At 55.0% G+C, this 27,911-nt stretch overlaps 3 protein-coding genes across 25 annotated transcripts in view; 2 read left to right on the forward strand and 1 right to left on the reverse strand.

The window, feature by feature from the left end:
• Positions 1–36: 36 nt before the first annotated feature.
• Positions 37–9,899, forward strand: LOC106977856 (lysosomal membrane ascorbate-dependent ferrireductase CYB561A3). 17 transcript variants are annotated; one of them, XM_053203095.1, is made up of 9 exons: positions 37–173; positions 623–700; positions 2,145–2,980; positions 3,365–3,472; positions 4,562–4,763; positions 5,919–6,127; positions 6,722–6,876; positions 7,608–7,764; positions 8,408–9,503. In XM_053203095.1, exons 5-9 carry the CDS (start codon positions 4,577–4,579, stop codon positions 8,429–8,431), a joined length of 732 nt encoding a protein of 243 aa, XP_053059070.1. In that variant the 5' UTR covers positions 37–173; positions 623–700; positions 2,145–2,980; positions 3,365–3,472; positions 4,562–4,576; the 3' UTR covers positions 8,432–9,503. The 17 variants fall into 17 exon arrangements, with proteins under 17 accessions (XP_053059070.1, XP_053059067.1, XP_026901164.1 ...); XM_027045363.2 differs by lacking the exon at positions 37–173 and adding an exon at positions 318–472 and having other exon boundaries at positions 623–817; positions 2,145–2,236; positions 8,408–9,899; XM_027045368.2 differs by lacking the exon at positions 37–173 and adding an exon at positions 318–472 and having other exon boundaries at positions 623–817; positions 2,145–2,221; positions 8,408–9,899.
• A 1,164-nt stretch (positions 9,900–11,063) lies between these two features.
• On the reverse strand, positions 11,064–24,423 carry TKFC (triokinase and FMN cyclase). 6 transcript variants are annotated; one of them, XM_027045362.2, is made up of 18 exons: positions 24,323–24,423; positions 22,833–22,948; positions 20,058–20,247; positions 18,828–18,938; positions 18,572–18,753; positions 17,739–17,817; positions 17,319–17,408; positions 16,530–16,564; positions 16,365–16,449; positions 16,184–16,273; positions 15,536–15,652; positions 15,100–15,219; positions 14,822–14,959; positions 12,867–12,973; positions 12,659–12,762; positions 12,488–12,521; positions 12,294–12,383; positions 11,064–11,923 (listed from the first exon to the last, which is right to left on the reverse strand). In XM_027045362.2, exons 2-18 carry the CDS (start codon positions 22,833–22,835, stop codon positions 11,762–11,764), a joined length of 1,737 nt encoding a protein of 578 aa, XP_026901163.1. In that variant the 5' UTR covers positions 22,836–22,948; positions 24,323–24,423; the 3' UTR covers positions 11,064–11,761. The 6 variants fall into 6 exon arrangements, with proteins under 6 accessions (XP_026901163.1, XP_026901161.1, XP_026901160.1 ...); XM_027045360.2 differs by having other exon boundaries at positions 24,300–24,408; XM_027045359.2 differs by having other exon boundaries at positions 24,091–24,379.
• A 66-nt stretch (positions 24,424–24,489) lies between these two features.
• The window catches only part of DDB1 (damage specific DNA binding protein 1), a 29,743-nt gene continuing 26,321 nt past the window's right edge, over positions 24,490–27,911 (forward strand). The window contains exons 1-3 of one of the 2 annotated variants that reach the window (XM_027045358.2): positions 24,490–24,711; positions 25,934–26,082; positions 27,422–27,538. In XM_027045358.2, the coding sequence (XP_026901159.1) occupies positions 24,651–24,711; positions 25,934–26,082; positions 27,422–27,538 (327 nt within the window). In that variant the 5' untranslated portion in view covers positions 24,490–24,650. Of the gene's footprint in view, positions 24,712–24,975; positions 24,998–25,933; positions 26,083–27,421; positions 27,539–27,911 lie in introns of those variants that run through there. The other variant, XM_053203085.1, reaches the window with a different exon arrangement.

Below are 27,911 nucleotides of genomic sequence, written 5' to 3' on the forward strand. Positions count from 1 at the left end.
CCAGCCCGGCCGCCATGTTTGGGCCCCCGCTTCCCTGGGCTCGGTCCTCTGGTGCCTTCCCGGCGTCGCCGCGTCCAGCTCCTGTCCCTCCCAGTCGCTGTCCCGCGGCCTTGCTGAGACCCAGCCCCAGGCGAGAGGCTTCGCGTCCGCCCGAACGCGAGATGGGGGACGGGGTGAGAGGCAGGGCGGAGCCGGGGCGGTACTCCCTAGGGAAGAAACACCAGCGGAAGGACTGATGTTGGAGTCCACAACTCCAGACTTCATTTCCCAGGCGGCCGCGCGCGCGGCCGGAAGTGCTATGAGCCTATAAGAGAGGGCGGCGGCCCGGTTCTTTGGGCACTGGGTGGCGGTGCCCGGCGGGTGGGTCTGTCTCCGAAAGTCCCGATTCCAACTTCCCGGAGTCCTAGTAGCCGCGGCGCCGGGTGGCGAGAGGCGGGTCCGAGAGACCCCTGCGACCCTCTGTGGTTCGGGGGTGAGAAAGAGCTCGGGTGGGGAGTTCACGGACCTGGGTTCGAGTGCTGGCTCCGCTGCTATTTCCCCTCGTGCTGTCGCTACCCCTCGCTCGGGCTCAGCTTTCTCTTGTAGGAAATGGACACCGCTGTCCGTGCCCTTCCTTCTACAGGTGTGGTTGCACAGGCACGAAAGCTCTTCGGAAGTCGCAGTCAGCAGGCGGAGCTCCTCGCCGTAGTTTTCATCGAAGGTTAGCTAGGACCGACAGCCGCCCTTCGTCCCCGCAGAAGAGTCAGGGATCGGGCTCCGGATTCCTGGAGCGGTTCTCCCGACACCGGAGCCAAACGGGAGCAGTCCGGAAGGGCGGGTCTGTAATCACTGTGGTGCTAAGGAGCACCTTGCTTACCTACCTCCTGGCTGGAGTTCAGGGGTCCTCACTCCTGAGCCCTGATTTTACAGAAGCTACGTTTGGAAGTGAGGCGTTCTTGGAGCTGAGGGGAAGTGAACCTGGGTTCCTGTACCAGCTCTGCCACTCACCGTGGCCAAGTCGCTTTCTTTCTTTGGGTCCCGGTGATTTTGATCTGTCAGAGAAGCGTTTAGGACTTGAACCCGAAGTCTGATTCTCAGGATTCCTAAATCCCCCACCATTCATCCGGAAGCAGGAACAACAAATTGACTTTCTATCCCTTCATCTGCTTGTAGTTCTAAATTATAAAAGTAATATAAGAGCTTGGAATAGAGCCTTTTCCTAAGATTAAGAGCTGAATGGAAACTTACCCATTTCCTACCCCAGGGCCTGATGCAGCCAGGGAGAATCCTTTTTGTCAAGGGACCGAGGAAAGTATTAGGTTGGGGAGTATGTTTCTTAGATCACAGTTGACAAAACTTGTAACTTCCAGGCCAAATCTGGCACACTTGCATTTTTTTTTTGATTAAAAAAAAATGTTCATTTATTTTGAGAGCGAGAGAGAGAGAGTCCCAAGCAGACTCTGTGCTGTCAGCGCAGAGCTGGACGTGGAGCCCAAGCTCACGCAACTGTGAGATCATGACCTGAGCTGAAATCAAGAGTCAGGACGCTTAACCAACTGAGCCACTCTGGCGCTCCAAGGTTTTTCCATTTTTAGATAACTAACAGAAACGAAAAGGATAATATTTGTGATATGTAAAGACAACATGAACCCGCAAATAAAGTTTGCCCGCAAATAAAGTTTTTAGGGGAACGTAGCCGTGTTGATTTGTGAAGGTGTTGTCTGTGCCTGCTTTTGCACTACATCAGAAGAGTCGATGGCATAGTTGTGACAGAGACTGTCCGGCCTACAAAGCCTAAGGTATTTACCATTCTGGGCCTTTGTAGAAGCGTATGGGGATTTCTACTTTGGAATGCGCAGAATCAGAGACCAAACAATGGTGAGCACACCCTGAAATCATAGCACAAACCTACTTTCTTGGAATAAATGAAAGACTGTTCTCAGCGTTTGGGTTGCAGTTTTCACTGTATTCTTTTTTTTCTCTGTTTTTGCACACTCGGGCAGAGGAAGGGCTCTTCTGTGTACTGTGAGCAGTGTAATATTGCAGCCCTCGTTCAGGAAAGTGTCCCCGTTGAATATTCTAAGTCTGTCCCAGAGCAGTAATCCAGGAGGGTGGAGACAGTCTCTTTTGGGTTATATTTACTTTTGTTTTTTCCTCCTCCAAAGGAAAAGAAAGTCATGAGAGACACTGTCTGATGGATGGAGCCTGCTGACCAAGTGCTTCATGCTGACTTCACTGGGGGGTGACTGAACATCTGGTGACCCGAAACTTCCTCTGCTCTTATTGGGACTAAGGGGACGCCTCTGAGGCTGGGCAGCAAATCTCTGAGCTCAGGAGTTGAGTCAGGAAGCTTCTAGGAAGACATTATTTTCTCCTTCTAGCCTTATGGAAGCTTGGTTTTCCCCCAGCCCTTGGATGTAACTTTCTCAGTGTGGTGACTGCTAACTTGGATCACATTGTGAGAGCTCAGTGTCTTTCTGATTAGGTGGACACCTGTCATGGAGAGAACTGGCGTGACATGCTGTTGGGGCCACTGAGAGGCCTGGGCAGCCACGGGGACCACGAGCTTCAGGCTTTAGTTGGTAGCTTGGATGAACTGCTGTGACAACATTGAGAAAAGCAGAATATTTAGCTCTCACAGCGTCCTTAACGGACATTTTCTCACTTGACCTTTTTTTTTAAAAAAAAACTTTTTTTTAATGTTTATTTATTTTTGAGAGAGAAGGCACAAGCAGGGGAGGGGCAGAGAGAGAGGGAGACCCAGAATCTGAAACAGGCTCCAGGCTCCGTGCTGTCAGCACAGAGCCTGACGCAGGGCTCGAACTCACAAACTGTGAGATCATGACCTGAGCCGAAGTTGGACGCTTAACCAACTGAGCCACCCAGGCGCCCCTCACTTGACCTTCTGACAACCTATGGTCAAGGTAAAAAAAACAGGGGACTTGAAGCCAAACGGACAAGGATTTGAAACTTCCTACCCCTTTACTGGGTCCTAATGCTGGTATTTAATCTTCCTTTTCTTTTTTTTTTAAGTTGGTTTTTTTTTTAAGTTTTATTTATTTATTTTGAGAGAGACTAAGACAGCATAAGCAGGGGAGGGGCAGAGAGACTGGGTGAATCCCAAGCAGGCTCCACACTGTTGGCACAGGGCCCCACATGGGGCCTGAACTCACAAAACCGTGAGATCATGACCTGAGCCGAAATCGAGTCGGATGCCTAACCGACCGAACCGCTCAGGTGCCCCAAATCTTTCTGACCCTTGGTTTCCTCCTCTGTAAAGTGAGGCTGAGGACCTCTCACAGGGTTGTCAAGAGGAGCAAATGGGATCCTGTGTTCACAGGTTCTACTCAGTAAGTTCTATTCCTGTTACCATGCCTTTTTTCAGATGAGAAGACTGAGTCCTACACATGCCAAGTGATTTCCTCCAGATGCCTCATTTCTTAAGGATCGGAGCCTAGGCCCACACTCTGTCAGCCTACCAGTAATTCTAAAGGTGAGGGAATCCAGTGTGTTACCTCCTTGGGAGTTCTGGCCGGTTTCAGGGACTTCCTTTCCTCTCTGTTAGCAGCCTCAGATTAAGGGATCTGAACTGCAGCCTGCCGCAGTGTCCCCTTCTCGGTGTGAGTCTGCGGGACAGGGTGACCGCCCTGAGAGCTGGGCCTGTGCTGCCTGCAGGTGTAGTTAGCGGAAAAGCCGAGACGGCCCTGTGGCTTTGTGTGTTTGCCCGCCAAACCTCACGCCCACCTGCCTGGTGTTAAAGTGCAACTGCTTAGGGCCCGAGGCATTTGTCTGAAACCAGAGTTGGTTTCTGAGTTTATCAGGTACACAGGGAAAGCTAAAAATAAACTCTTGCTTTCTAGACCATGAGTTCTTGCTTCCTCCTTTCTCCTCTGAACTTTCCACGGAGGAAGAGAAAGCAGAAGTGTCAGGCCTGGGGACACCTGAGGGCTGTTGTCCAATTGCAAGCATGGAGTGTGGAGGTTCTAGAGCAACAGCCTGATCTTACTTCCTCAGTGGGAGGTTTAGCCCCACGGAGTTCACCGTCTGGGGAAGAACTTTTTTGTAGAAGTGGGAGATCATAGGACTTCCTCTCTTCCTTCTTCCTAATGATGGTGTGTTTGCTCCTTGCAGATTATGGTTTTGCCTCCTTCTGTTAGAACTGAGGGCTGAGGCGTTTCTATGACTCTAGCCTGGATTTTGATTCCTATCCCTAACTTTCCGTGGGGAAAGGGTGGGGTGGATTCTTTACCTTTTGGCCCTGTGAAGGGAGACTAATCGCAGGGCTTTGGGCCCAGAGCCTTGACATCTGGCCCCGGCAGAGGAGGGCCCTCTCCAGAGCCGGCCGCAGGCCCAAGCTGGCCGTACTGTGTACCATTGGGTGCTGGGGTGGGGCCAGCCTCACTGTCCATAACCAGAGATCAGGCCTCACGGGGCAGTGCCCGGGCTGGTGGCAGGAGATCTGGAGTGAAAAGCACCCACCCCTTGGGCAAGAGCGAGCTCAGTGTTCCCTCCTTTAGCTGGCGTGTGGGGTGCGCTCCAGCCAGCAGAGCCGGCGGGGACGTGTGACCTCTGCTGCTTCCAGGGGCGCCTGGTCAGAATGGCTGTCGGGTGGTTCTACTTGTCCTGCTATGCACTGTCGCTGCTGGGCCTGATGTGCGTCATCCTCACCATCTACTGGATGCAGCTGTGGCATGGTGGCTTTGCCTGGGATGGCACCAGCCGCCTCATGTTCAACTATCACCCCGTGTTCATGGTCGCTGGCTCAGTGGTGGTCTACAGTGCTGGTGAGTATGAGGCCCTGGGAGACGTGCTGTGACCCAGACCCGGCCGGGGCAGAGCTCTCCCTCTCCACAGCTGGCCTTTGTCACTGCTGGGTTTGCGGCTACGAGAGTGGGGGGAGGCCGGGCTGTCTGTGGCCCCGGGTGTCATTTACAGGAAGGTAGTAGTGAGGAGGGGGGCCATCTGAGAAGCAGAGCTTCACGGACACTCTGGGGCGGGGGGTTGGCACGCTTTTTCTGTAAAGGGCCAGATAGTAAACGTTCCAGGATTTGCAGGCTCTACGATCTGTGTTGCAACTACCCATCCTTATTCTTGTATCGTGAGCAGCCATAGATGACATGAAAACACATCCGTGACTGTGTTCCAGTAAAACTACTCACAAAAATGCATGGCAGGCTGGACTTGGCCCATGGGCTGTAGTTTGCCAACTTCTGCTTTAGGGAGCAGGAGATTGAAGCGTCTCATGACACGGGTCCTTCCATGAGGAAGCTGCTTACCCGTGCCAGGCCCGTGTTTGCCCCGTGCATCCAGAGCTGGGCCTTGGGCCCAAGTGAGCCTCACTTCCCCACCTGTAAAATGGGAACGGTGATGACATTGGTCGTAGCTGCTTAACCTGTGCACTTCAGATACCTCAGCCCGTTTTGTTCCTACGAGAAGCCTGTGAGATGGGCTCTGCCGCTCTCCCCATTTTACAGATGGGGAAACTGAGATTTAGAAACAAGAGGCCACAGAGCTGAGAGGCAGAGCCGGGCTGTGGACCTCGGTCTGTGTAACCCGATTAAGAGCCCGGGTTTGTGACAGCTAACTGCGCTTGTAAGAAGGTGGAAGAAATAATGAAAGCGACATTGCTTTCTCACCCGCAGAACTGTGCTTGAGTGCATTTGTTATGTAACGACATATGTACACATCATCATGTAATGACAGACCGGTGGGTCCAAGAAACCCGCTTCTCCCTTTTTGTCACTGTTTTGTCTCCCTCTGCCCCCTTCACGGCTGAAACGATGTGAGGAGAGGAGATGCCAGGGAGTGGGTGGCCACGTGCTGGCATTTCCTTCCTCTCTGGTTGGGAGACGGTGTGGGACTGCGTCAGGTTAATTCCCCCTAATGTGCTGGGGGAGCCGAGGGGAAGAGGCCGGGCCCTGGGACGTTCTCTCCCGCAGCATCGCTGGTGTACCGCCTGCCGCAGTCGTGGGTGGGGCCCAAGCTGCCATGGAAGATTGGCCACGCAGTCCTGCACCTGCTGGCCTTCATCCTGACTGTGCTGGGGCTGGTCGTCGTCTTTCAGTTTCACAACCACGAAAACACCGTCAGCCTCTACTCCCTGCACAGCTGGCTGGGCATCGTCACCGTCTTCCTTTTTGCCTGCCAGGTGGGTCCTCTCCTTCGGGTTCCCGCTCCCCGACGGCGGCCGTGGGCTCCGGTTGGGACTTCGCTGGCATCCGCACCAAATACTCCCTCCGGTTATTGCCCAGAGATGGCCCTGCAGGGTGCATCCCATAGAATTGGCAGCTTAAGTGGCCGCAGGAGACTGGTAGTTCCCACGCCCGTCCCCCTGCCCCTCCGTTGTCCTAGCTTTATCACAGCACATGCCACGCTGATGTGGTCTGTGATCTTTTCCACCTTCCCCGTCCCCACCCTTCTGTGAACCAGAAGCAATTTTCGAAGTGGTTTCTGCACACTGACGTCAGCCCTGCACAGGCGAGTTTTATGGGCCGGGACTGGAAGGCAGCAGAGACATTACAAGGGTGGCTGGGCTTTCGGGAGACTGGGCTTGTAGCTGAGCATTTCGTGGAACATTCTGGTTCGGCTAAGAAATCGACCATAGTGCGGGAGCTGGTGGGAGGTTTGAGCTGGGAAAGAAGGGCGATAGGCCACTGTGGGGTCGGGGGCCCAGGTGGGCGGGATGGCCTGCTACACCTTCGGGAACAGCACGGTGCAGTCAGGCACCTCGCTGTGTTCACAGTGGTTCCTGGGCTTTGTCGTCTTCCTGCTGCCGTGGGTGTCCGTGTGGCTGCGCAGCCTCCTTAAACCCATCCACGTCTTCTTTGGAGCTGTCATCCTCTTTCTGTCCATTGCGTCTGTCATTTCCGGCATTAATGAGAAGCTCTTCTTCAGTTTGTGAGTGGGATGGGGCCCCCAGCTCTAATGTCGAGGGGAAGGCATAGCGTCTTCCAAAGATGCACCCTGGGATCACAGGGCCTATCCAGGGGTGGGGAGCCTTTGGAGATGGGCTTGTTCTTGATCTGGAAGGTCATGGAATCTTTAGGTTGGGATTGGTAAATTGGTCAGCAAACAATTTATCTACCATCAGATTGACTTAGTACCTACTGTGTGTCAGAAGCTATTCTAAGCGCCTTAAATTTAATCCTCTGATCATTTTACAACATGGATACTGTTGTCATTGCCACTTACAAATAAGGGAGCTGGGGCACAGAGAAGTTAAGTAACTTCCCTAAGGGCACACGGCCCGAAAGTGGCAGAGCTGGGGGTTAAGATGACCACCTCATGCCTAACCACCACCATCCCCCATTATTTTAAGGCATGGGGGTTGGGTAGTGAAAAGCAAGGAAGATATGAGGTCAGACTTGGGTTTAAGTCTGGGCTATGCCATTTACTAGTTGTACGACTGTGGGCAAGCTCATATTTTTGAGCTTTAGTTTCCTCACAGGTGAAAAGCATCCTGCAGATACTTGTGGTGGTGGCAGGGACCAGAAACTATGTTAACATTCCAGGTCACAGATGGTCCTTGGAAGCTTTTCTCACCATCTGTTAAGGGTGTTGGGTCTATCACTGGGCAAAAACAGGTGGCAAAAATCTCTCGAGGGCCCACGGTGTTTTGTCATCTTCAGGAACAACAACACCCAGCCATACTCCAGTCTGCCCAGTGAAGCTGTCTTTGCCAACAGCACTGGGATGCTGGTCGTGGTCTTTGGGCTACTGGTGCTCTATATCCTCCTGGTTTCGTCTTGGAAACGCCCAGAGCCAGGGATCCTGAGCGAAGGACAGGTACGGGGTCTTGGGTCTTTCATTCCACGTTGGGATAGGGCCAGGCCTAGAGAAGGGTCACCCAGGAAGGGTTCGGGCCTTGCCGGGAAGCCCGCTCAGTAACATGGTGGGAAACCGGGTCGACTGATGGTGGGGTTAGGTTGGCTGATGGGGGGGCCCTGTGTCAAAGCGGCTCATCCCAGCCATGGGGGCAAATGGAGCTGCTCAGAGGCTCCCGGGGCCTGTCCCTTGGGAGAGGACAGATGGTTACGCCCTTCTCCAAATTCCTGTGGCTTCATGAGGGGAAAGTGTGGCCTTCTGTCCTCCAAGGAAGGGCTTGAGCATGACGAGACGGTGTCGGAATTCCCATTCTCCCAGCTTTGGGGCTGGTCTTGGGGGCGGAGCTTATCCAGCAGGTGCTGGCTGACGGGTTCGGTGTGGGTTCGGTGTGTGGGTAGCTTTCCCCCTGAGGGATGTGGTGAGACGGGGGGTGCATCGGACTGAGGGACTTTGGGGCTTCCCTGAGAGATGTGGTGGCTTGGGCGGGGACCGCCCTGCGGGTCGGGGGTCTGTCTGAACAGCTCAGGCCAGGTGCGACTCCTGCCAGTCAGGGGCAGTTGTGGTGTCCTGCCATTAACGCCTGTGCCTCTGCCTGTCTTTCCAGCCCCTGTTGCGTGACGGGGAGTGAAGCGGGAAGGGCACCCACGAGCAGGTGGAGGTGTTTCCCCCCAGAAGCTCTTCTCTGCCAGGGCCTCCTCTCTGGTTTCAGCAACAGACCAGCTTTGCGCTCTGGGCCCGAACCTCTTCTGGCCTCCGCGTGGGGCCTGCTCTCCCCACCAATCTCCTGCCCACCCGCTCTGCTTGGTGGCTTCTCTACCCCTTCCTGGCATCGACTTCTTGGGTTCTCCACACACGCCGCCCCAGCTGCTCACGCTGTGTGCTCCCTGCTCCCTGTGTGAAGTCAAGCTGATATCCCCTCTCGGCCCCTAAGGATCTGGTAGAGACTCTCTCCAGCTCAGATAAGCCAGGATGCAGGTGCAACCTGTACGTGGAAAGTGAGGGAGGTAACGGTGTCCGGCAGCTTTCCCCGGAAGGCGTGCGTTATATTTGGGCCGCCCTGACCGTTGGGCGGCCAGCATCTGCCGTGCCCTCTATCCAGCCCGCCCAGACGTGAGGCTGGAATGGAGAAGGTGGAAGGTGATGGAAGGTGATGGAAGGAGAAGAAGAGCAGCAGAGGGGCTTCCGCAGAGAAGCTGAGGAGCTGACTGCTCTTTGCTGTTCTGTTTCGTGTCGCTGCATTCCTCGTCCACCTGCACTGTGACCACGTGCCTCCACCTCTCGCTGCTGCCACAGCCCTGGCCTAGATCCTGGCCTTTCCCTGTGACTTACGTGCCCGTCAATGTCGGGCAGCCCGAGGAACCCTGATGACCTACACTCCCAAGAACCGCGTGACCCCGGCTGCCCCACAAGGGATGAGCCCCAGGGACGCCTCGGACTTCCGTTCCTGCCCCTGCCCGGATCAGGGCCTCCCCACCTGGCCCCGGGCAGGCTCAGCCTCGCTCTCTTGGCAGAGCCCCTGCCCAGCTGATTTTCACTCTCTAGCTCCCCATGCAACAAGCCAAAGTTGTGGTGCATTGTGCCCGGTGGGCGGCTTTCCAAGGTGCTCCCTGCTGAGTACCAGAGTGCCTCATATGCCCCCTCAGTGGCTACTTGCTTGGCCAAACCCAGTCTCGTGTTATGCCTGAGGGCGAGCTGCGGGGGGGGGGGGGGCAGGGGGAGTAGTGGGGGATGGGACGGGGGAATCTGCTCCTCTCTGAAGTGATGGGGCCGTGGCTTTTCCCGCCCTCTCCAAATGAGCCCTGCTGGGACCCAGCTCCATACTGCCGTGCTCAGTGACCAGCAGCACCAGTGCACTTACCCCTGGCAGGTGGTGAGGAGGCGGACCGTCCACCCCAACTCCATGTGGCCCGATGTCGGCAGGACTGTGACTGGACTTCCTGAAGGGATGGAGCCTTTGAAGCCACTGGGATGACTTCCAGGCACCTCAGTCACGTGCCCCGCGCCCCCTCTTTCCGTATGGGTGGAGCTGTAACTTGTTCACACAGCTTGGTTTCCTTTAATCGTGTTTTAAACAATCAAAGCCTTCTCTACTGTGATCACATTGTGGTTAATTGAGCTCTGGGAAACTTGTGAAAGCCTCGGGACAGCTGGGACCTTCAGACTGGGGAGAAACACACCAAAAGGCGCCAGAGATCTCCAGGCTGCCCTCCTGGAATGGTATGTGACTCATGGTATGTCTGGACGTCCTTAATAACGAAAAGCTTCTGAGTACTTGGTTATCTCACAAGGAAGGAAATGTTTCCTGTTTTTACAACTGGAACTCAGAAACTGGGTAGTGACTTGGTCACTGGTAGCTGAGATCACTGAGCCAGGAAGTGGTAGAGTTGGGATCCACAGGCCAGGTGTTTATGCCAGTCTCCTTCCCAGCTGCTGGGTGTGCACACCTATGCACTGAAAACCATACCTAGTGACGAGGGACCCGAGGTGCAGACTCATGATGGACAGGGGACCCTGAACAGAGAAGCCCAGGGACTGAGGGAGCCTGCGGCCAACTTTGGGTAAATAAGTGACGGAGGGCCCCCTTCCCTCTGTGACCAGCTGTAGATACAGATGACTGCTGGTGGATCAGATGACCCGGCAGGAGTCAGGTGCAGACACTAGTGATAACAGGAACTCAGCGAGTGAGCACCTGGGCTGTGCTGGGGGCTTTGCCTTCAGCTCATGTCAGTCCCTGTCCTTGTCCCTGTGAGACGGGTACTGTTCTGATTTTACAGATTCCAAGAGGCTAAATAGTGGGCCTGAGTTTATGTAGCCGGTTTGAAGCCAAATCGGGATTTAGTTGTGTCTGAGTCCACACCAGTGCCTTTAACTGCTCCCCTGCACCGAGCACGGGCCAGGTGTGTGTATCGTCTGTACCGTGCACTGGACGCAGCAGCCCCTCCTGCTTGCCCAGGTGCTATCAGCAATTGCCCTAGGGACCTGGGGTTTGGCTTGGGTGCAGCTTCTGTCCTACCACTGAGCTTTAGAATATGGTGGTTTCAAAAAAAATTATATATAAAATACGGTGATTTCTTCCAGTATCCTGTTTGCCCACTGGATTCCTGAAGGTTATCGTAGTGCTGAGAAAAGCACACCTAGGAGGTGTGGTGTGTGTACTGGAGGGAGAACGGGAATGGGATCCCAGTGGAGCCAGCCCAGCTGCGTAGACCCTACCTTTGGGTGTCAGGTAGTAGGGTATGGGTCGTGATCATCTCTCTCTCTTTTTTTTTTTAATGTTTGTTTATTTTTGAGAGAAAGAGACAGAATGTGAGCACGGGAGGGGCAGAGAGAGGAGACACTCTGAAGTAGGCTCCAGGCTCAGAGCTGTGAGCACAGAGCCCAACGCAGGGCTTGAACTCACGAACTCTGAGATCGTGACCTGAGCCAAAGTTGGGATGCTTAACCCACTGAGCCACCCAGGCACCCCGGGTCATGATCATTTCAACCAGAGGCTGAGGCCTTAGTGCCTGGTGTATTGGTAGGAAAAATCTCCCTCAGCAGAAGCCGGAGCTCTTGCTTCCATGTGGTTTATTTGCTTGTTTTTCACATTGGCTCAGGGTCAAGGTCGGAGGCCTTTCACAGGAAGCCTTAAAACCAAATTAGCATGGCCAGTTTAAGGCCATGTTGCCACCCAAGGAAAATGCCTATCACTGAGGCCTCGAGGTGGCTGGGGCAGAGCAGCATGACCCCAGAATTCTACCTCCCTGAAGAGGGAAAGGGCAGCGCTAAGGTGGTACATGACCCACTCTGGGCCTGCAGTTTCTGTAGGAATTCTGGAGGTTGGTAGAGGGTTCCCTGCCAAACTCAGGACAGGCCCTGGGGGCAAGGGGACTGGGAGGGTCACAGCTGGAAGACAGGAGGAACTGCCAGTGGCCACCGCTGAGCCACGATGAGAGGGGCACAGAGGCCCAGGAGGCGCTCACACACCCTCGTGCTGCAGGGCCTCCAGGATGGCCCGGAGAATGGCGGCCGTGGCCACTGCCCCAGGGTCCGGCTGATCCAGCCGCGCAGAGCTGATGTAACTGGCTCTCCCGGCTCCCGCTTCCATAGTCTTGGTGGCCTCAGCTGCAGCCTCCGCACTCTGAGTGGGAACATGGGAGCAGGCTCAAAGACAAGCCACCAGGCCTCCTTCCTCCCATGGACCCTGCACCCCTCTGCCCCAGCCCTATCAACGCCCTGAGTACTGTCACCAGGGTGGAGAGGTCACCTCTCACATACGTCTGGCAGGGCAAGAATTACCATCTCCTGAGGGCTTGCTATGTCCTAGACACTGTGCTGGGGCTGCACATCTCTCTTAGCCTCACAGTACCCCTGAGATAGGTACTCCTCTCCCTGTTCAGAGGAGGAAACAGGTACAGGAAGGATATTAACTTGTTCAGGGTCACATAGAGATGGGAACCTAGTGGCTCCAAGCCTGTCTTCCTGGGTGGCTGGGTCCCAGCCTCACTCACCTGGACTGCTTTCGTCAAAACACGGAACAGATTGGCCCCTGGGCTCTTCCAGGCTTGGAGCTCCTGTCCTGCTGCCCACAGGGAATCCAGCTGGACAAGGTGAGGGAAAGGGGACTAAGGAGAGGCCCTGCCACAGAGGGGGGCCTTCAGGGCTCCTATACTTAAAAGAGGGAAGGGCTGGGCTGTATACACACCATAGTCCTGTCCCCTGGAGCAGCCTTCCCGTACCTGGCAGGGAAAGACAATGTGTGGGACTCCCTGCAGGGAGTCACTTTAGGAGTGGGGATCGGGCCTGGCTGGGAGTGGGTGACCTCATCCACTGCCCCCAGCCCACCCTTGGTCTCAGGCCCGGGGCTCTGGCTCACTTCTGCATGGCCTCCAGGCCGGCATCCATGGCAGCAGACCAGGCTGGCAGGTCTGTCTTGACCTTGAGTGGCTGGGCCGCCGCAGTCAGGAACAGGCCATAGAGCTGGGAAGGACCAAAACGCTGAGCACACGGGGCTGGCCTGGGCCTTAGCCAACCGGGGGGATCCCTCTGTCAGCCCTCCGGTCCCAGGGGCTGCCGGCACTCACCGCCCCAGAGGAGCCTCCCATCTTCTCCAGCAGCAGGAAAGACAGTTTGGAGAGTAGCTGGGCAGGGCTGGCAGGGGGTGGACCCTCCTTCAGCCACCCTTGGATTGCTGCAGACAGAAAATCATCGAAGAATTCAGACTCTCCCATCTGCCTGGACCCCAACCAAGCACCCAGGCCTCTCTGCCAGGCTGAAGTAATGGCCACAGGAAGAGGCTGAGGAATCCAACCTCGGGAGATTCCCAAAGCTCCTTTTCTTTTTTTTTTTAATTAATGTTTGTTTATTTTTGAGACAGAGAGAGACAGCATGAACGGGGGAGGGTCAGAGAGAGGGAGACACAGAATCTGAAACAGGCTCCAGGCTCTGAGCTGTCAGCACAGAGCCCGACGCGGGGCTCGAACTCACGGACCGTGAGATCATGACCTGAGCCGAAGTCAGCGGCTTAACCGACTAAGCCACCCAGGCGCCCCCCCCAAAGCTCCTTTTCTACACCCTCTGGGCAGTCTGCAGAGCGGTGGGAAACCGGGACTGACAGGGACCTTGGCACCTGTCACCCAGAAGCTGAGGCATGCCCCGGACACCCTCGGCCTGGCGTTCCCTGCCTCAAGCCCCTGCTTCACTTCTCGGCCCTTTGCCCTGCGTCCTCCTTCCTGGATACTCCTCGTCGGCTGTTTGCCTCCCCCACCCGTGCCACGAGGGCAGGGAGTTTTATCTGCTTGGCTCACTATTGTATTCAGAGCCACAGAGCAGTGCCAGGCCCGGGGTGGGCCTAATTCTTGATGGAATCCAGCCCATGGTGGCTGGATAATTAAGAGCCTTTCATTAGTCTGGGTAAGCTGAGAAACATAAGGACAATTACATGAGTTTTCCTTGAATCTGAAAGTTATTATTCACTATAAAAGATTACACACTGGGGCACCGGGCTGGCTCAGTAGAACATGCGACTCTTGATCTTGGGGCTGTGAGTTCAAGCCCCATGTTGGGCCTAGAGCTTACGTATATACATACATATGTACATACGTAATTTTATCAAAAAAATATTTTATTCTGCAATAACAACATTTCTACATTTATAGTGTTAGAAGAAACTTCTAAAAAAAATATTTCTTAATGTTTATTTTTGAGAGAGACAGAGACGGAACGCGAGTGGGTTAGGGGCAGAGAGAGGGAGACACAGAATCCGAAGCAGGCTCCAGGCTCTGAGCTGTCAGCACCAGAGCCCAAGGCGGGGCTCGAACTCACGAGCTGTGAGATCATGACCTGAGCCGAAGTTGGACGCTCAACCGACTGAGCCACCCAGGTGCTCCTTAAAAAAATTTTTTAATGTTTATTTTTAAGAGAGAGAAAGAGAGAGCATGGCAGGGAAGGGCAGAGAGAGAAGGAGACACAGAATCTAAAGCAGGCTCCAGGTTCTGAGCTGTCAGCACAGAGCCCAACACGGGGCTTGAACTCACGAACTGCGAGATCATGACCTGAGCTGAAGTCAGATGCTCAACTGACTGAACCATCCAGGTGCCCCTAGAAGAACCTTTTCTTATGAAAACAGGTGAAAAGGATGCCAGGTCCTATGAATGACCTCAGGGAAAAATAAAAGTTGTCCATCCCATGTGAACACTCCCAGTGCTTTTGAAATTGTTCTGGTTCGGGGCGCCTGGGTGGCTCAGTCGGTTAAGCGTCCGACTTCAGCTCAGGTCACGATCTCACGATCTGTGAGTTTCAGCCCCACGTTGGGCTCTGTGCTGACCGCTCAGAGCCTGGAGCCTGTTTCAGATTCTGTGTCTCCCTCTCTCTCTGACCCTCCCCCATTCATGCTCTGTCTCTCTCTGTCTCAAAAATAAATAAACGCCAAAAAAAATTAAAAAAAAAAAAATTGTTCTGGTTCGTGAAATGCCAAAATCTCAGAACCAATGTTCTACACCAGCTTCTCTCTTAACCCTAGAGGGACCCTGGCACCAACCTCTGGCAGCACGGCTATGGGTGGTGCCACAATCCCCGTCGCCGGCAGCTCGATCCAGGGCATTCAGATGTTCCTCCAGGCCCAGGAGGGTGGCGCACACCCGTTCCAGCACAAGCACCGTCTGCCTCGAGGCTAAGCCTGGAGAGGGAGGCCAGCGGGGAAGAGGCTGAACTTGACCCGTGTGGGGAGGCATGGGTAGGAGATCCCTTGTCTACCCCACACCCCTCGGGGCTCAGGCCAAATCCCTGGGCCACTTCCTTAACAGCACAGCTCAGTACCTCCTGTGGCAGTGGAATCGGGGACCTCCAGAGGCTCGGCAGGGGCTGCCCGGCTCCGCTTCCGCCCGGTCACGGAGACCTTGGCCACGTTGGGCCAGGCTGATGCGGTGGTTTCAGCATCTAGGAACAGCAGGAGGACTCTTGTAGACACAGGTCAGCCGGTCAGGGATTAAGTGGGACATGGACTCCCCACCTGTGCCTGGTTCCCTCCATCTCAACAAGCAAGTACTGAGTGCCTGCTGTGTACAAGGGAAGTGTGAAGGGTCCCTGGGGAGGATCCTACTACCAACGCCTCAAGTGAGAGCTGAAGGCTGGAGAAGCCACAAAGGGCCTCTCCACAGAGGTCATGGTCCCTGAGGGGGTGTCTCCAAGTCCCCATGGCTCCTCCTGGCCACAAGGAGGCCAGGCTTGGATGACCCCAGCTTCCAGGTCTCACCGATCAGTTTCAGGAGAGGCTCATCCACCAGCAGAAGGGTGAGAGAAATGCCAGGCATCTCCAGGGCGGACATGAAGGTGCCCACTAGGGCACGGGCGATCTTCACCCCGCGGCCCTCTGCAATACCAGAGTGTGGAGGTCCATGAGGGAAGGAGAGGAAGGTGGGCACTTGTCCTCAGAGCGTCAGAGAAAGAAACGGAGAGAAACAAGGACTTTGGAAGCTAGGGTCCTGAGGTTAGTAGGGAGAGGGCCAGATTCCCTCAGGGATGCCCCGAATTACCACATTCCCTAGAGGTGCCCCCTCTATAAGGAAGAGAAGTAATTACAAGTCTCCTTTACTGAGTTCTCAGCAGGTGCCAAGCCGTATGCTAAGTGCGTTATGTTTGTTTAATCTCGTGTGATTCTCGTAACGACCCTATAAAGCAGGTACTATTGTTGCCACTTCCTAGCTGACAAGGAGACAGGCTCAAGGCATCCAGTCATCAGCTGGCAGAGTGATGGCCTGACTTGGGCTCGTCTGCCTGTACGCCCCTGCTCTGGGCCATCTCAAGACCCCATCTTGGCTGCTTTTCTCATGTCTGGCTTCAAAGGGCTGCAGGGAAAGCAGCTCCAGGGGTCGGGGAGGTCCCCTTCCGATGCAGGGCTCACCCAGAGAGCGGACAGCCGCGTCGGCCATGATGCCCAGTTCCAGGAATGACAAGCCACCCAGGTTGTTGACCATCAGCACCACTGAGGAGCCTGTGGGCAGACATGACACCTAGGTGAGACTCTCCAGGCCCCCTGCCCAGAATGGGAGGAAAGGCTGGGAGGCAGCGTGACAGCCCCTCACCAGACTGCACGGGCACATGGGACACGTTGGAGGAGTTCGTCATGTGGTCGAGCATGAGTGTCACGATCTCGTCGGCGGATGCCATCTGTCAGAAGGAAGAGTCAGGGGTGAGCTGCGTTGGGAGGCCTTGGTCTTACACCAGCCTGGGCCACGGAGTCCTCTCACCTTTATCCGGCGCACGCCAGCTTCCCCGTGGATCCCTGTGGATAGACTTGGTCACCGTGGACCCACTCGGGACCTGCGGATTTGCTCCTCATGTTTTGCTCAAGGATTTACTAAGTACTCAGCACGAGGCTAGGCACTGTGTATGTGAGGAGTGTCGGGGGCAATGGACAGAATAATGAAAGCTACACAGTCTGCTCTCTGGGAGCTTATGGCTGGGTAGTGGAGACAGCTAGAACCTAACTACTTAACTTTTAACCAGTTAAGTAGCTTTAACTAGAGGCAATCACGGCGAGGCCACCTGAGGCCTCTGCCTATCACTTCGGAAGCGTGGGGGAAGGAAGAAGGGAGCTGGGTGGCCTCTGACCCCCTTTGAAAGAAGGGCTGATTTCTGGCAGAGGTAGAGGGGCCCAGAAGTGGTGTGAACAAAGACAAGGAGGTGGGTGGTGCACAGAGCCCCCATGGCCAGAGCCCTGGGCTTGGACGGTAAAGCAGGTAAAGAGACCAGGCAGGCCGGGCCAGAAGGGCCTCAAGTGCCCACATAAAAACAGTAAGACCCGGGCGCCCAGCTGGCTCTGTCGGAAGAGCATGCAAGTCTCGATCTTGGGGTTGTGAGTTCAAGCCCCATGTTGGGTGTAGAGATTACTTAAATAAACTTAAAAAAAAAACCCCAACAACAAAGACTACTTTGGCGCCTGCTCCAGGTGAGCAGGGAGGAAAGCTCCCAGGGCACAAGACATGGGCAAGACCCAGGCGCAGGCACGGCCAGGACAGGGGTGGCCCCAAACTCACCCAGGCCTAGCTCCACCTCATCTGGTGAGAGCTCAAAGGTGGGTCTGGAGCCAGGGACGCTGCAGGAGGACAAGCTCACTCCCAGGGTTCCTGCGGGAATGAGGACAAGGCGTGAGAAAGATCCTGCTCTCGGCACCGGGCATCGGGCCAGGCAGCAGAGACACCTCGGGAGCTCTGCCCACGGCAGCCTCTTGGCTGACACAGGCCACCAGACTCTTCACCTCGGTGGTGGAAGAGAAACCCAGCTTGGGGACCCAAGCTACCTGTCCCCTGGAGCTCCCCCAGGAGACATTCCCTCAGCCCCTGGGGAGTAGCCTGGAAAGCCCTCTTATGCAGCTGCAGGGAACCTGCTCCTAGTCAGTCCCAAGGTCAGCCCCAACCTCCCACCGGCCCCTCCCAAATCCCTGGGCCAGCACTCACCCATGGCCTTGGCAACCACGCTCACCCGATTTGTGATTTCCTCCAGCCCTACACCTGCCTCAGCCAGGGCACCTGCCACCTGCACCCGCACAGAATGAGGGGAAGGGGTCACCGTACCACTTAGGGGTAGACGACCGGCTGGGGCTGAGTTTCTAGTTGGGAAGAGGGCATCTCAGTACCATCACCTCAACCCGGCCCACCACATTTAGGGCAGAAGAATGCACCCTCTTGCGTTCACAGTGCACTTGCCAGGAATCTTCAAGAACCCCAATGTGTTGGGAGCCAGAAGAGACTTTGCAAACAGAGAAATGGACCCAAAGAAGGGAGGTGACTGGTCCAGTGTCACACAGCTAGTCAGTGGACGCCTGGCCAAGGAACCCTGGCTGACTCTCAGAAGCCTGGGGGGCTTTCAGCAGGTGAACAAGCTGGTCAGATACACATTTTCAAAACCTCTGGGGCAGGGTGGGGAACATACTGGAGGGGTAGGCAGGAAGCTGGCAGGGAACCCAGGGAGGAGCAGCGACCACCACCCGGGCACGAGCACATGGGCGCCTGAACCAAGGGTGGGACAGGAAGGGCAGGGCTCTGGGGCACGTGCGTCATAGGGGCATTCGGGAGTCGGATCACTAGGACAGGGCAACTGGGTGGGTGTGGGGAAAGGAGAGGGAAAGGTCCGGGAGAATGCTTCTATTCTCTGCTTGGGTAGTTGAAGGGGCTTCCTGGATCAGGGCGCACTGGGGAAGGAGTGGCTTCTTGGGAGGTGGGCTGGCTGGAAAGAGCAGGCTGGGGGTGGGGGGTGCCGGCCAGCCAGTGTCCCGGGTGGGAAATCTCACCTTGTGTATGAGCACTGTGCCGCCGAGTCCCCGCCTGCCTGCCTTCTTCAGGACGGTGAAGGCGCTGTCATCCCCGATGACCACCATCTCCACGGGGATGCCCTCAGCCCGGGCCTGCTCCCGGGCCAGGCCGAAGTTGAGCCGATCCCCAGTGTAGTTCTTCACGATGAGGAGGGTCCCCACTGCAGAGGCAGCCGGCAGGGCCCCCTCAGTGCCTGGCCTCCCCGCAGCAGCCCCTCCTGCATGCCAGGCTTACCTGTGCCTGCCTGGGCCACTGCCCTGATGGCTGCCAGGATGCTGCCCACCGCCGGGGAGGTGAACACGGCTCCTGCGATGACCCCTGTCAGCATCCCCTTCCCTACAAAACCTGGAGACAGAGCGGGTGCTCGCTGGGGACCTAGGCCTGCAGTCCCCAGGGTTTCCCGTGCTCCTGGGCTTCACGGTTTGGCAAGGCCTACTGTGTGCTCAGTGCTGAAAGAACACCTGGGTCACCCTCCACAGACCTTTCCTCAGGGGCTGTCTCCTCGGAGGGCCTTCCCTGACCTCCCAATGGAGGCAAGTCCCTGCCTCATCCCCAGTGACTCCCTGTTCCTTTACCCTGCTCTCCTGTCTCTGCTACTTGACTTACATGCTCTGGAACACTCTTCTTTAAAAAGAAAAAAAAGTTTACTTATTTGGAGAGAGGGAGAGAGAACCAGCAGCAGAGAGGGAGTGGGGGGGGGGGGCAGAGGATCTGAAGCAGGTTTGTACTGACAGCACAGAGCCCAACGTAGGGTTCGAACCCACGAACGGTGAGATCACAACCTGAGCCGAAGTCGGATGCTTAACTGACCGAGCCACCCAGATGCCCCTGGAATGCTCTTTCACTGTGTGTTTACCTGGTTACCGCATCTCCAAAGGAGAACAGAAGCTCTGTGAGGGCAGGTACCTTATCTTTCTGACTCACTGGTACATGCCTAGCGCCCAAAGCAGTGCCAGGCAACAACAGGTTCTCGTGAATGGTGCTCAGTGGATGGATGGCTTTGCCGAGGGAGACAGGAAAGGTACAGACGATACAAAGCCCGGTCCCTGCCCCCCAGGATTGCTCAATGAAAACTCCCATGTCTGGCACTGAACAGGAAACAACCTAGGACTGTCCACGTTATATGCGAAAATGCAGGGTGGGAATTCAGAAAAAGTATACGTTTCTAGGCTGGAAAAGTCAGGAAGGCTTCATGGAGGAGGGGAAGGGTCACGTGGGCCTGGAAGGCCAGGATTCACAGAATCACTGACTCGCAGAGCTGGAAGGGCCTCAGAGGTCATCTGGTCCAACCTTGTGCCTCAGAGACACAGAGACCGAGGTCCAGAGAAAGGCCACGACTGGCCCCGGATCTCAGCCTGAGGGACTGGGAGAGGAGGAACCGGGACCCGACCGGGGCTTTGTCCTCCACACCCAGGAGCCCCGAGGATCTCCCAGGAGCCCATGCACTCTGCCCAGACTACTCACCGGCATGGGCAGGCTCATGGCCGGAGCCCCCACCCGACAGCAGTGCCACGCGGCCCTTGAGGCTGTCCAGGTCAGAACGGAGGGCCACGCGGTGGCCCTGCAAGAGATGCAGGTTGGGGTTGCAGGCCACCAGGCCAGCAAGGGCATCGTCGGCACAGCCTGCCACCGTGTTCACCAGCTTCTTGGATGTCTGCGAGAGAAGAGCAGGGAGGAGGCTCCAGGTGTGGTTGGCAGGGACACGCTGCTGCGGCTAGGACCCCTTAACCGTAGGGAGACCCCAAAGGCCCAGCAGTTCCTCGAACTGGGCATGCCTTTCTTAGGTGGCTGCTTCTGGGAGTTCTCTTAATTTGGGATCATTTATTCAGGGCAAAATTTATGAAGCACTTTGGACTATGGGTGAAATTTGGCTGGGAGAATGGCTTCAGCAGAAATAAAAGAGGGGACCTAGAATCCTGAGTATTACCGAAAGCAGTAACATTAGGGCCCAACAGTCTTCTTCTAAGGAGGAGAAGCCCTAGGCCGAGGCTCCTGTGCCTGGAGGAGGCACCCTGTTCCCGCCGGGCCTCTGGTGCAGGACAAACATTTCCTGAGCCTCTTGGTGTGCCCGGTGCTAGGCACTGTGTGCAAAGAGTTAACAGAACGCTGGTCCTGCCCTTGATGGAAGTGCAGAGAGATCATTTCCACGTGCTGTGGGAAGTATAGCACGAGAGGAATGCACCGTGTCCTCGGTGGATCCCGAGAATCTTTGTGAGGACAGGTAGGAGGTAGGAAGGGAAAGGGCACGAGAGGCCCGGGGTAGGGAAAAAGGATAAGGATATTCCAGGTCGCGGGGGGGAGAGTCCACGCCAGGGTCTGGAGGTGTGAAAGCATATGGTGGCCGGGCCAGGAAGCAAGTTAGAATGACCTGAGCAACCAGTGACCGTCAGGAAGAGGTGGGCAGGTCCTCACAAGTAGAAGGTGGGACCTGGCCATGGGACACCTCGCTTGGGAGGGTGTGGGGCAGCTTGCCTGAGGGGAGAGCCGAGCTGACACAGGGTGCAGGCAGAGGCGGCCAGCGCGGGGACTAGAGTAGAAGAGAATTTGGGTTCTGCAGTCACGAGCGCTTGGGCTCAAAGCCCACGTCTGCCTCTCATCGGCTGTGAAGGCTCAGGGAAGACACCTCACCGTTCTGACCTCTGTCTTCCTTGGCAAATTGGGGACTTAATAAACTAGAGTGTATACCTGCTGTAGGGTCAGAACTGAATAAAAGGCAGCTACTCCCTTTTTCTACCTTGCTAGCTGAACAAGGCTTGCAGACTAGGGTGCGGGTTCTGCCTTTGTCCCAAAGAGAGACTAGAGCCTAATACGGACCCAGAGGGCAGGATCCCAGCGCCGCCTGGTGGCCCAGGGCGGCTTTGAGCCAGGTCCTGTCAAGGTGCATCTCCCTGAGGCTCCTTCCCTAAACCTACGGGCATCCGGTTCCTTTGTGCAAACTCTGGCAGGGGCCAAAGCCGAGCCACCTGCTCTGGGATTAGGAGAGCAGCCCAGGTCAGCAGGAAGCGAGCAGAATAATAAGACTGGCTCTGTTCCCAAGTAGTGACTGAGAGCGAGGTCTGGGTCTAAGTGCTTCTGGGCATGCTTCATTTAATATTCCCAACCACACTATGCAGGGAAGATTAGCCTGGAAGAGGAAACCGAGGCATAGTTTAGTGACTTTGCCCAGGGTCACACAGCCAGTGAGTGTCCAGGTCTGCTTGGCTCCAAAGATAGTCCCATTTTAGCCTTATCATGCTGCTTTCCCGAGGGGCTGAAGGGAGGCGGAGAGTGACAGAAGTCTTGCCCTAGTAAGGGCATGGGCTTGTGGCTCTCAGAGCCCTCTGGGGACTGGAATACGCAAAGAAATTCTGAGTTGGTCTCAACTTCAAGCCCAGCCTCCAGAGCCACCAGCCTCCAAGAATGTGTCCCCCTGCCATTCCTGACAGTCAGTCTTGCCTGGGATTTGCAACCAGAGGCAGAAGCGGGGGCTTGGGCAACCGTGCCAACCCTGGTTCCCAGTGGCCCGAGAGGTTAGAAAAGTAAAAGTAAAGGAAGTTGATTAGGAGTGAGGACTCCCGGATTCGGGTCTGATTAACACCTCACGGCCACTTGGAGGTGGGCCCCAATATGCCTCGCACGGCAGGTGAGGAAAACAAAAAACAGCCTCAGAGAGATCAAGTCTTTTATAAGAAGGTCACACAGCTGGTTGGTGACAGGCTGAAATGTGAACCCACGTCTCTCCAAGGCCTGCTTTGGTTCAGATCTAGTTCTAGAGTGGACCTGGAGTAAGGCCCAGGGGCATGCTGGGCCACCCACAGTGTACCAGAGGTGTACCACCCACAGGGTGTAAGGAACACCTCTGGGACCAGCCCACACTGGCCTCAGGTTCAGGAACAGGCACCAGATCCTTCGTGACTCCTCCTGTGACTGCTACAGTGTCTATTACAGAACAGGCACCTAGGAATGTTTTAATCTAAATGTATGACCGAGACCAGGGGCAGATGGGCCTTGGAGGGACTGAGAGGCTGCAGCCCCGGGCCTGGCTGGGACCGGCTGGGACCAGCTGGGAAATGGAGGGAAGCAGAGATCCGGCCCTGAGAGGGAGGATGACCCCCTCTCCTCTCATAACCTCTGTGAACCTCAGGAGGCAGCAGCGTCTTTTTGTCAGGGTGTAAGGAACTCCAGCATGCCTAGGGCTGGCACCCCCACTGCTCTAAGGCCATGGTATCCTTCCGCTGCCCTGGCCCTCATGGGACTCACCATGGTGGGGAGGCTCTGAAGCAAGCTGAGTTCACGCCTTCACGTTGAGCTGCCAGAGGCTGGGCGATCCCGTGGGTACTACCTGGGTCTAAGCACAGCAAAGGTCGTAGGAGCACCTGTAGGAGAGGATAACAGTATGAGCCGCTGGAGGCACTGGCAGCCTACTGGCACCCTGCTGGCACAATCACGCACCCAGGGCCCTAGTAATGAGGGAGCTGCCCCAGACTTTGATCCAAGTCCAAACTCTAGTACGTGGGCTGCGAATGGAGAAGAGCATGGGGCTGACCAAGGTTCACACCTGCACTTGGCTGCCAGAAGACAGACTGATCCATGCTGGGCACAGGGCTGCTTTTATGCCCAAGAACAGCACCCACCTCATCACCAAGGGGCGTTTACCCACGGAGTAGCTTCAACTCCTATATGGGCATCGCATGCAGTGAATTCATTTATAAAGATCTTCATGCAGTTGGTCTTGGCACCACACCAGGAAGGGAGCAGCTGAGTCTGTGACCCCATTTTACTTCTGGGAAACAGGCAGAGAGCTCTAATGACTTGTCCAAGGTCATACCGGTAAGAGTCAGGACTCAAACTCAGGCCTAGTTTTTCTACAAAGCCTGTGTTGTTTTTACTGGCTATTCAGTGCTTCCTAAGTCAGGCAGAGTCCTTGTTTACGTAGGTAAACAGCAATGACATTTTAGCTTCTCTCAGTGCAGCCTTGTTCAGAGGTATCTTGGGGTCATCCAAGGTCTCGTGCTCACTCTGCATCTGCAATAGAAAGAATCTGCACCCAGGGTCCCCACCTAGCTCTGCCTGACTTACTGGGGAGATCTCAGGTAAACCAATTCCCCTGAGCCTCAGCTTCCTCATCTGTAAAATGGGGGTTGCCTTCTCTGTGGCATGCTGTAGGTGCTCAAAGCCACGTGGTCCTCCTCCTACTCCTTCCTTGCAAAGCCTCTCTGAGGTGGAGTGGCCTGGAAATTGCAGGACTGCTTTCCTGGGCCATTATGGGTCTCACCCGGGGAAATTCCGGTTTTGTGTTTGAGGTCAGAATTTCTACAGCAACGGGGGCACTAATAATGAGGGCAAGTGGCCTAGCGGGCCCTCCCATATCTGAAAAATAAAACACAGTTTAAAAGAGGAAAAGTGAGGCTCCTGGTGTCCTCGGGGTAAGGCAGAGTGATCGATCATCCTAGGGCCAGGTGAGGGTACCGGCTTAGTTTGGAGGAACTGGGGGTGCTAAGGAGAGAGAGGTCCGGACCTTGGTTCCAGTCTGGGAGGTGCACAAATTGCTGCCCCCTCCCTGACCCTCTTAGACCTCTGCAGTACTTCCGGTTCCAAAAGGGAGATCAGCCCCGAGAACTCTCCGAGCAATGGAAGAGAGAGAGGACGGGGGTCTTCGGTTGGGCGAAAGACGCGGACGGGGGCTGAGGGCAGCGGGTCGGTTCCGAGGGAGGAAGGGGCCCCCACCCGCTCACGCCCGCAACAGCCACCTCCAAAACCGCAGCAGCTTCCTAAGGACCCCCGACAGCTCGCCCTCATCCGGGTACTCCGGACTCGGGCGGTAAGAGACGGGGCGGGGCCTCTAGGGGCGGGGCCTCTTTTGGTTGGCCGCCTAGGGCGCCGTGAGTCCTCCAAGAGGCCAGGTGAGGCCGTCCCGTGATCCCCTGCGCCCCGGCCGCTCTGGCCTGCAACGTGTCTCTGGGGCGGAGGCAGCGGCATTGGAGTTCGCCGCGCGCGGGTGGGGGCCCCTGTCTCTTCGCCTGTGTCCATTTCTCTATCGTTGCGCTCGAGTGCCGACGGGCCGCCCCAGACCTCGACATGTCGTACAACTACGTGGTAACGGCACAGAAGCCCACCGCCGTGAACGGCTGCGTGACCGGTGAGGCTGCCGGGGCAGGGGACCCCGCGAGGGAGGGAGCTGGGGGGGCACCGAGGCCTAGGGAGGCCCGCGGCCCCTGGGGCGGCCGGGCGGGACCGAGTCGCGGGAATGGAAGGTGCTGGCGGCCGACGGAGCTCCGCCAGCTCACGGCTTTAAAGAAGGTGTCCTTAAAAGAAGCACGCGCCTTTTGGGGAGTAAAAGCTGCGCTTGGGGGTCCCCTTTTCGTCCTGGGAGGTCACTTGGCCTCGGGGACAGGGACGGGCCCCACCGGGACAGAGAGCGAAGTGTGAGTGGATTGTACGGTGTTGCCGGGGGGGGGGGGGGGCGAGATTGGCCTCGTGTGGTCAGGGGAAGGGGCGGTGGCGATGGCGACTTTCTTAGGGTCAGAATTTTCCAGTGGGAGAGCCTGGAAGGTGCAGGAGGTGGAGGGATGTGAGGAATGTACGCTCTCACCCGAAGGAGAGGAGTCTTCTCTGCCTGGGGCTGTTGTTTACTCGAGGGAGCTGCTAGAGCCGAGGGTTCGGATGGCCCGGCCCTGTGTTGGGTTTGCCTTGTTGACTAGACAAGGATCACAAAGGACACAGATGTCCAGAACCCCGGGAGTAATCGTCTTGAACCACGTTCACAGCAGAATATGAAGGCCTCAAAGTTGTATGTTTGTGTACATCCTAATCACGATTCCAAAACAAAACTCTTGTTGTTTGGAGAGTTGGAAGCTGTGAGGGAGTGTGGACGGGGGGTTATTTGGTCGACTGCTGGGAAGGCAAGAGGTGTGGACAAAACAGTGTCTTGATATAAAGCTCTGAGAATTTGCATTCCATCTGGTCTGTTTGCTCAAGATTTTGTGAGAATGTAGGTAAGGACTGAATGCAGGTGAACGCTTTCTCCAGCATCCCTTACCGAGAAGATAAGTCTGCCACTGCAGTAGGAAAAGTAAAATTTGAGGGCACAGAGCCATCTGAAAGATTTTCACAGTCATTGTCAGTTGAAGGACATGCTGCTCTTAGGCCCAGGCCAGTTTTCTTAGTCTGATTAGGGAAGTAGCTCTCTTGAATGTATGAAGTGAGACTCTCTGAGGTGCTGGATTTGGCAAGAAGGAAGTGAATGGAGGGAGCCAGAGAACTCTGAAATAAATGTGAATTCTGGGGGTACTTAAGGACAAGTGATAGGATTATTTAGATACTGCTCTGGCGTCAAAAGTTAGAGGATCTGTACCTTTCAGGACACTTTACATCAGCCGAAGACCTGAACCTGTTGATTGCCAAAAACACGAGATTAGAGATCTATGTGGTCACTGCTGAGGGGCTTCGGCCCGTCAAAGAGGTGGGCATGTATGGGAAGATTGCTGTCATGGAGCTTTTCAGGCCCAAGGTAAGTGCTCTGGGTTGGGCCCAGCAACAAGAACTGTCGTGTGGATGCTTTCACTTTGGCTTGGGATGGGTGGAATGGGGTTTAGGAGAGAAAAGTCTCTCTTTCTCTCTCTCTTTCTCTCTTTCTCTCTCTCTCTCTCTCTTTTTTTTTTTTTTTTTTTTGCATGGCACGTTTCAATTTATAGTATTGAACAAGCTTCCTAGATATAGAACAGGGTCACTAGGAAAAAAGTCAGGTTGACTTCTCTAGAAGGGGAGACTACAGTGGTTTGAAATGTGGGTCACCATACTGATTCAGAGAGTAGGCTCTTGATGAGGGCCATCCTGGTTTTATTCCTTATTGATTCTAACTTTGGATGTCACCTAACCTTTCAGAGCCTCAGAGCCTTATTGGCTTGTGTGCAGAGTGGGGATAACGACATGAAATCCCCTGGGTTACTGTGAAGAGGAAATGTTATAATAATAGGAGCTATTACATGGCAAGCATTTACTGTTACACTAACAGTTATCATAGTATTATCGTCATCATTGTAACTCAAATGCTTTCATCTGTGTTGCTTCATTGTATCCTAATTGACTCTGACAAGAAAGCAGTGGGTTCAAAATTTCAACTGTAATCTTTGGAACAAAATATTCAGTCTTTTGGGGTCTCTGTTAATAAGTAAGTAAGACTTTGTAGATCCATTTTAGCTCTCATCGTTATTCACATGTTTTTCCCTCTTCGAATAGTTGGGAGAGGATTAGAGGAGGCATTGCATTCATCTTGGAGAATTTGAATGGAATGAGAGATTAGCTTGAGATGGAAATAGACAAGACATTACTGTGGGTAGGGCAGAGACAAGTACAGTCATCAAAGTGAAGCCCAGATGTTTACCTGCTTTAGTTCTGGCCTGTTGCACACACCCTTAGGGTGTGTGTACCTGATGTGTGTTACCTATTCACTGGGATTTTTCTCTTCAGGGAGAAAAGAAAGTTCTTCTAGAACTTAGCATGCTTGAAGACAGAGGCTTAAAGGCTGGACAGCTATTTTTGTTTTAACAGGAACCTCTTTTAGGGGCGCCTGGGTGGCTCAGTCGGTTAAGTGGCCGACTTTGGCTCAGGTTATGATCTTGTGGTTCATGAGTTTGAGCCCCACGTTTGGGCTCTGTGCTGACAGCTGAGAGCCTGGAGTCTGCTTCAGATTCTGCGTCTCGGTCTCTCTCTGCCCCTTTCCTGCTCATGCTCACTCTCTCGCTCTCTCTCTCTCTCTCTCTCTCTCTCTCTCAGAAATAAACTAAAAAAAATTAAAAATAAATTTTTTTTTAAAGAACCTCTTTTAATGGTATCATGTTGGTTTCCAGGGGGAGAGCAAGGACCTCCTGTTTATCCTGACAGCTAAGTACAATGCCTGCATCCTGGAGTACAAGCAGAGCGGCGAGAGCATTGATATCATAACACGAGCCCATGGCAACGTCCAGGTGAGGTGGCTGCTTTAGGCTGATGAGAGTTTTTTGGGTAGAGCTGTCATGATTTGATGGAGAAAATTGAGCTGCTGGGGGCAGCTCTCACTGTGATCAGAGAAACAAATAGAACATCCTAAGGGTTTGAGCTTTTATGAAGAAAGGAAGAGTCCAAGGGACAGGGTACTAATTCATTGAGATTCAGTGTTCTGCGAAAAGGCACGCACTGACGTGGGCTCGCTGGCATGGCCAGTAGACGCCGCTGGTTTTACTGCTACCCCTAAAGTCACCTTGGGGAGGAGGTGCCTGGTATCCTCTGTTACCCTGAGTGTTGAGGTTCTTCCCTAACCTCAGTTTTTTTAATTTTATTTTTTTGAGAGAGAGACAGAGC

The sequence above is a fragment of the Acinonyx jubatus genome, chromosome D1 (genome assembly GCF_027475565.1).
Source record: "Acinonyx jubatus isolate Ajub_Pintada_27869175 chromosome D1, VMU_Ajub_asm_v1.0, whole genome shotgun sequence".
Taxonomy (NCBI): Eukaryota; Metazoa; Chordata; class Mammalia; order Carnivora; family Felidae; genus Acinonyx; species Acinonyx jubatus.

Bases quoted from the DNA above. Each gene is read 5' to 3' on its own strand.
- LOC106977856 (XM_053203092.1), top strand. From the start codon at position 4,577: ATGGCTGTCGGGTGGTTCTACTTGTCCTGCTATGCACTGTCGCTGCTG. The intron at 4,764-5,918 runs GTGAGTATGAGG...TCTCTCCCGCAG, and splicing joins AGTGGTGGTCTACAGTGCTG to CATCGCTGGTGTACCGCCTG. The intron at 6,128-6,721 runs GTGGGTCCTCTC...CTGTGTTCACAG, and splicing joins TCTTCCTTTTTGCCTGCCAG to TGGTTCCTGGGCTTTGTCGT.
- TKFC (XM_027045362.2), bottom strand. The intron at 18,939-20,057 runs GTGAGTAGTCTG...CTCTGTCTCCAG, and splicing joins CCATGAGCCTGCCCATGCCG to GTTTTGTAGGGAAGGGGATG. The intron at 16,274-16,364 runs GTGAGGGGCTGT...GTCTGCCCACAG, and splicing joins CCATGTGCCCGTGCAGTCTG to GCTCCTCAGTGGTGCTGATG.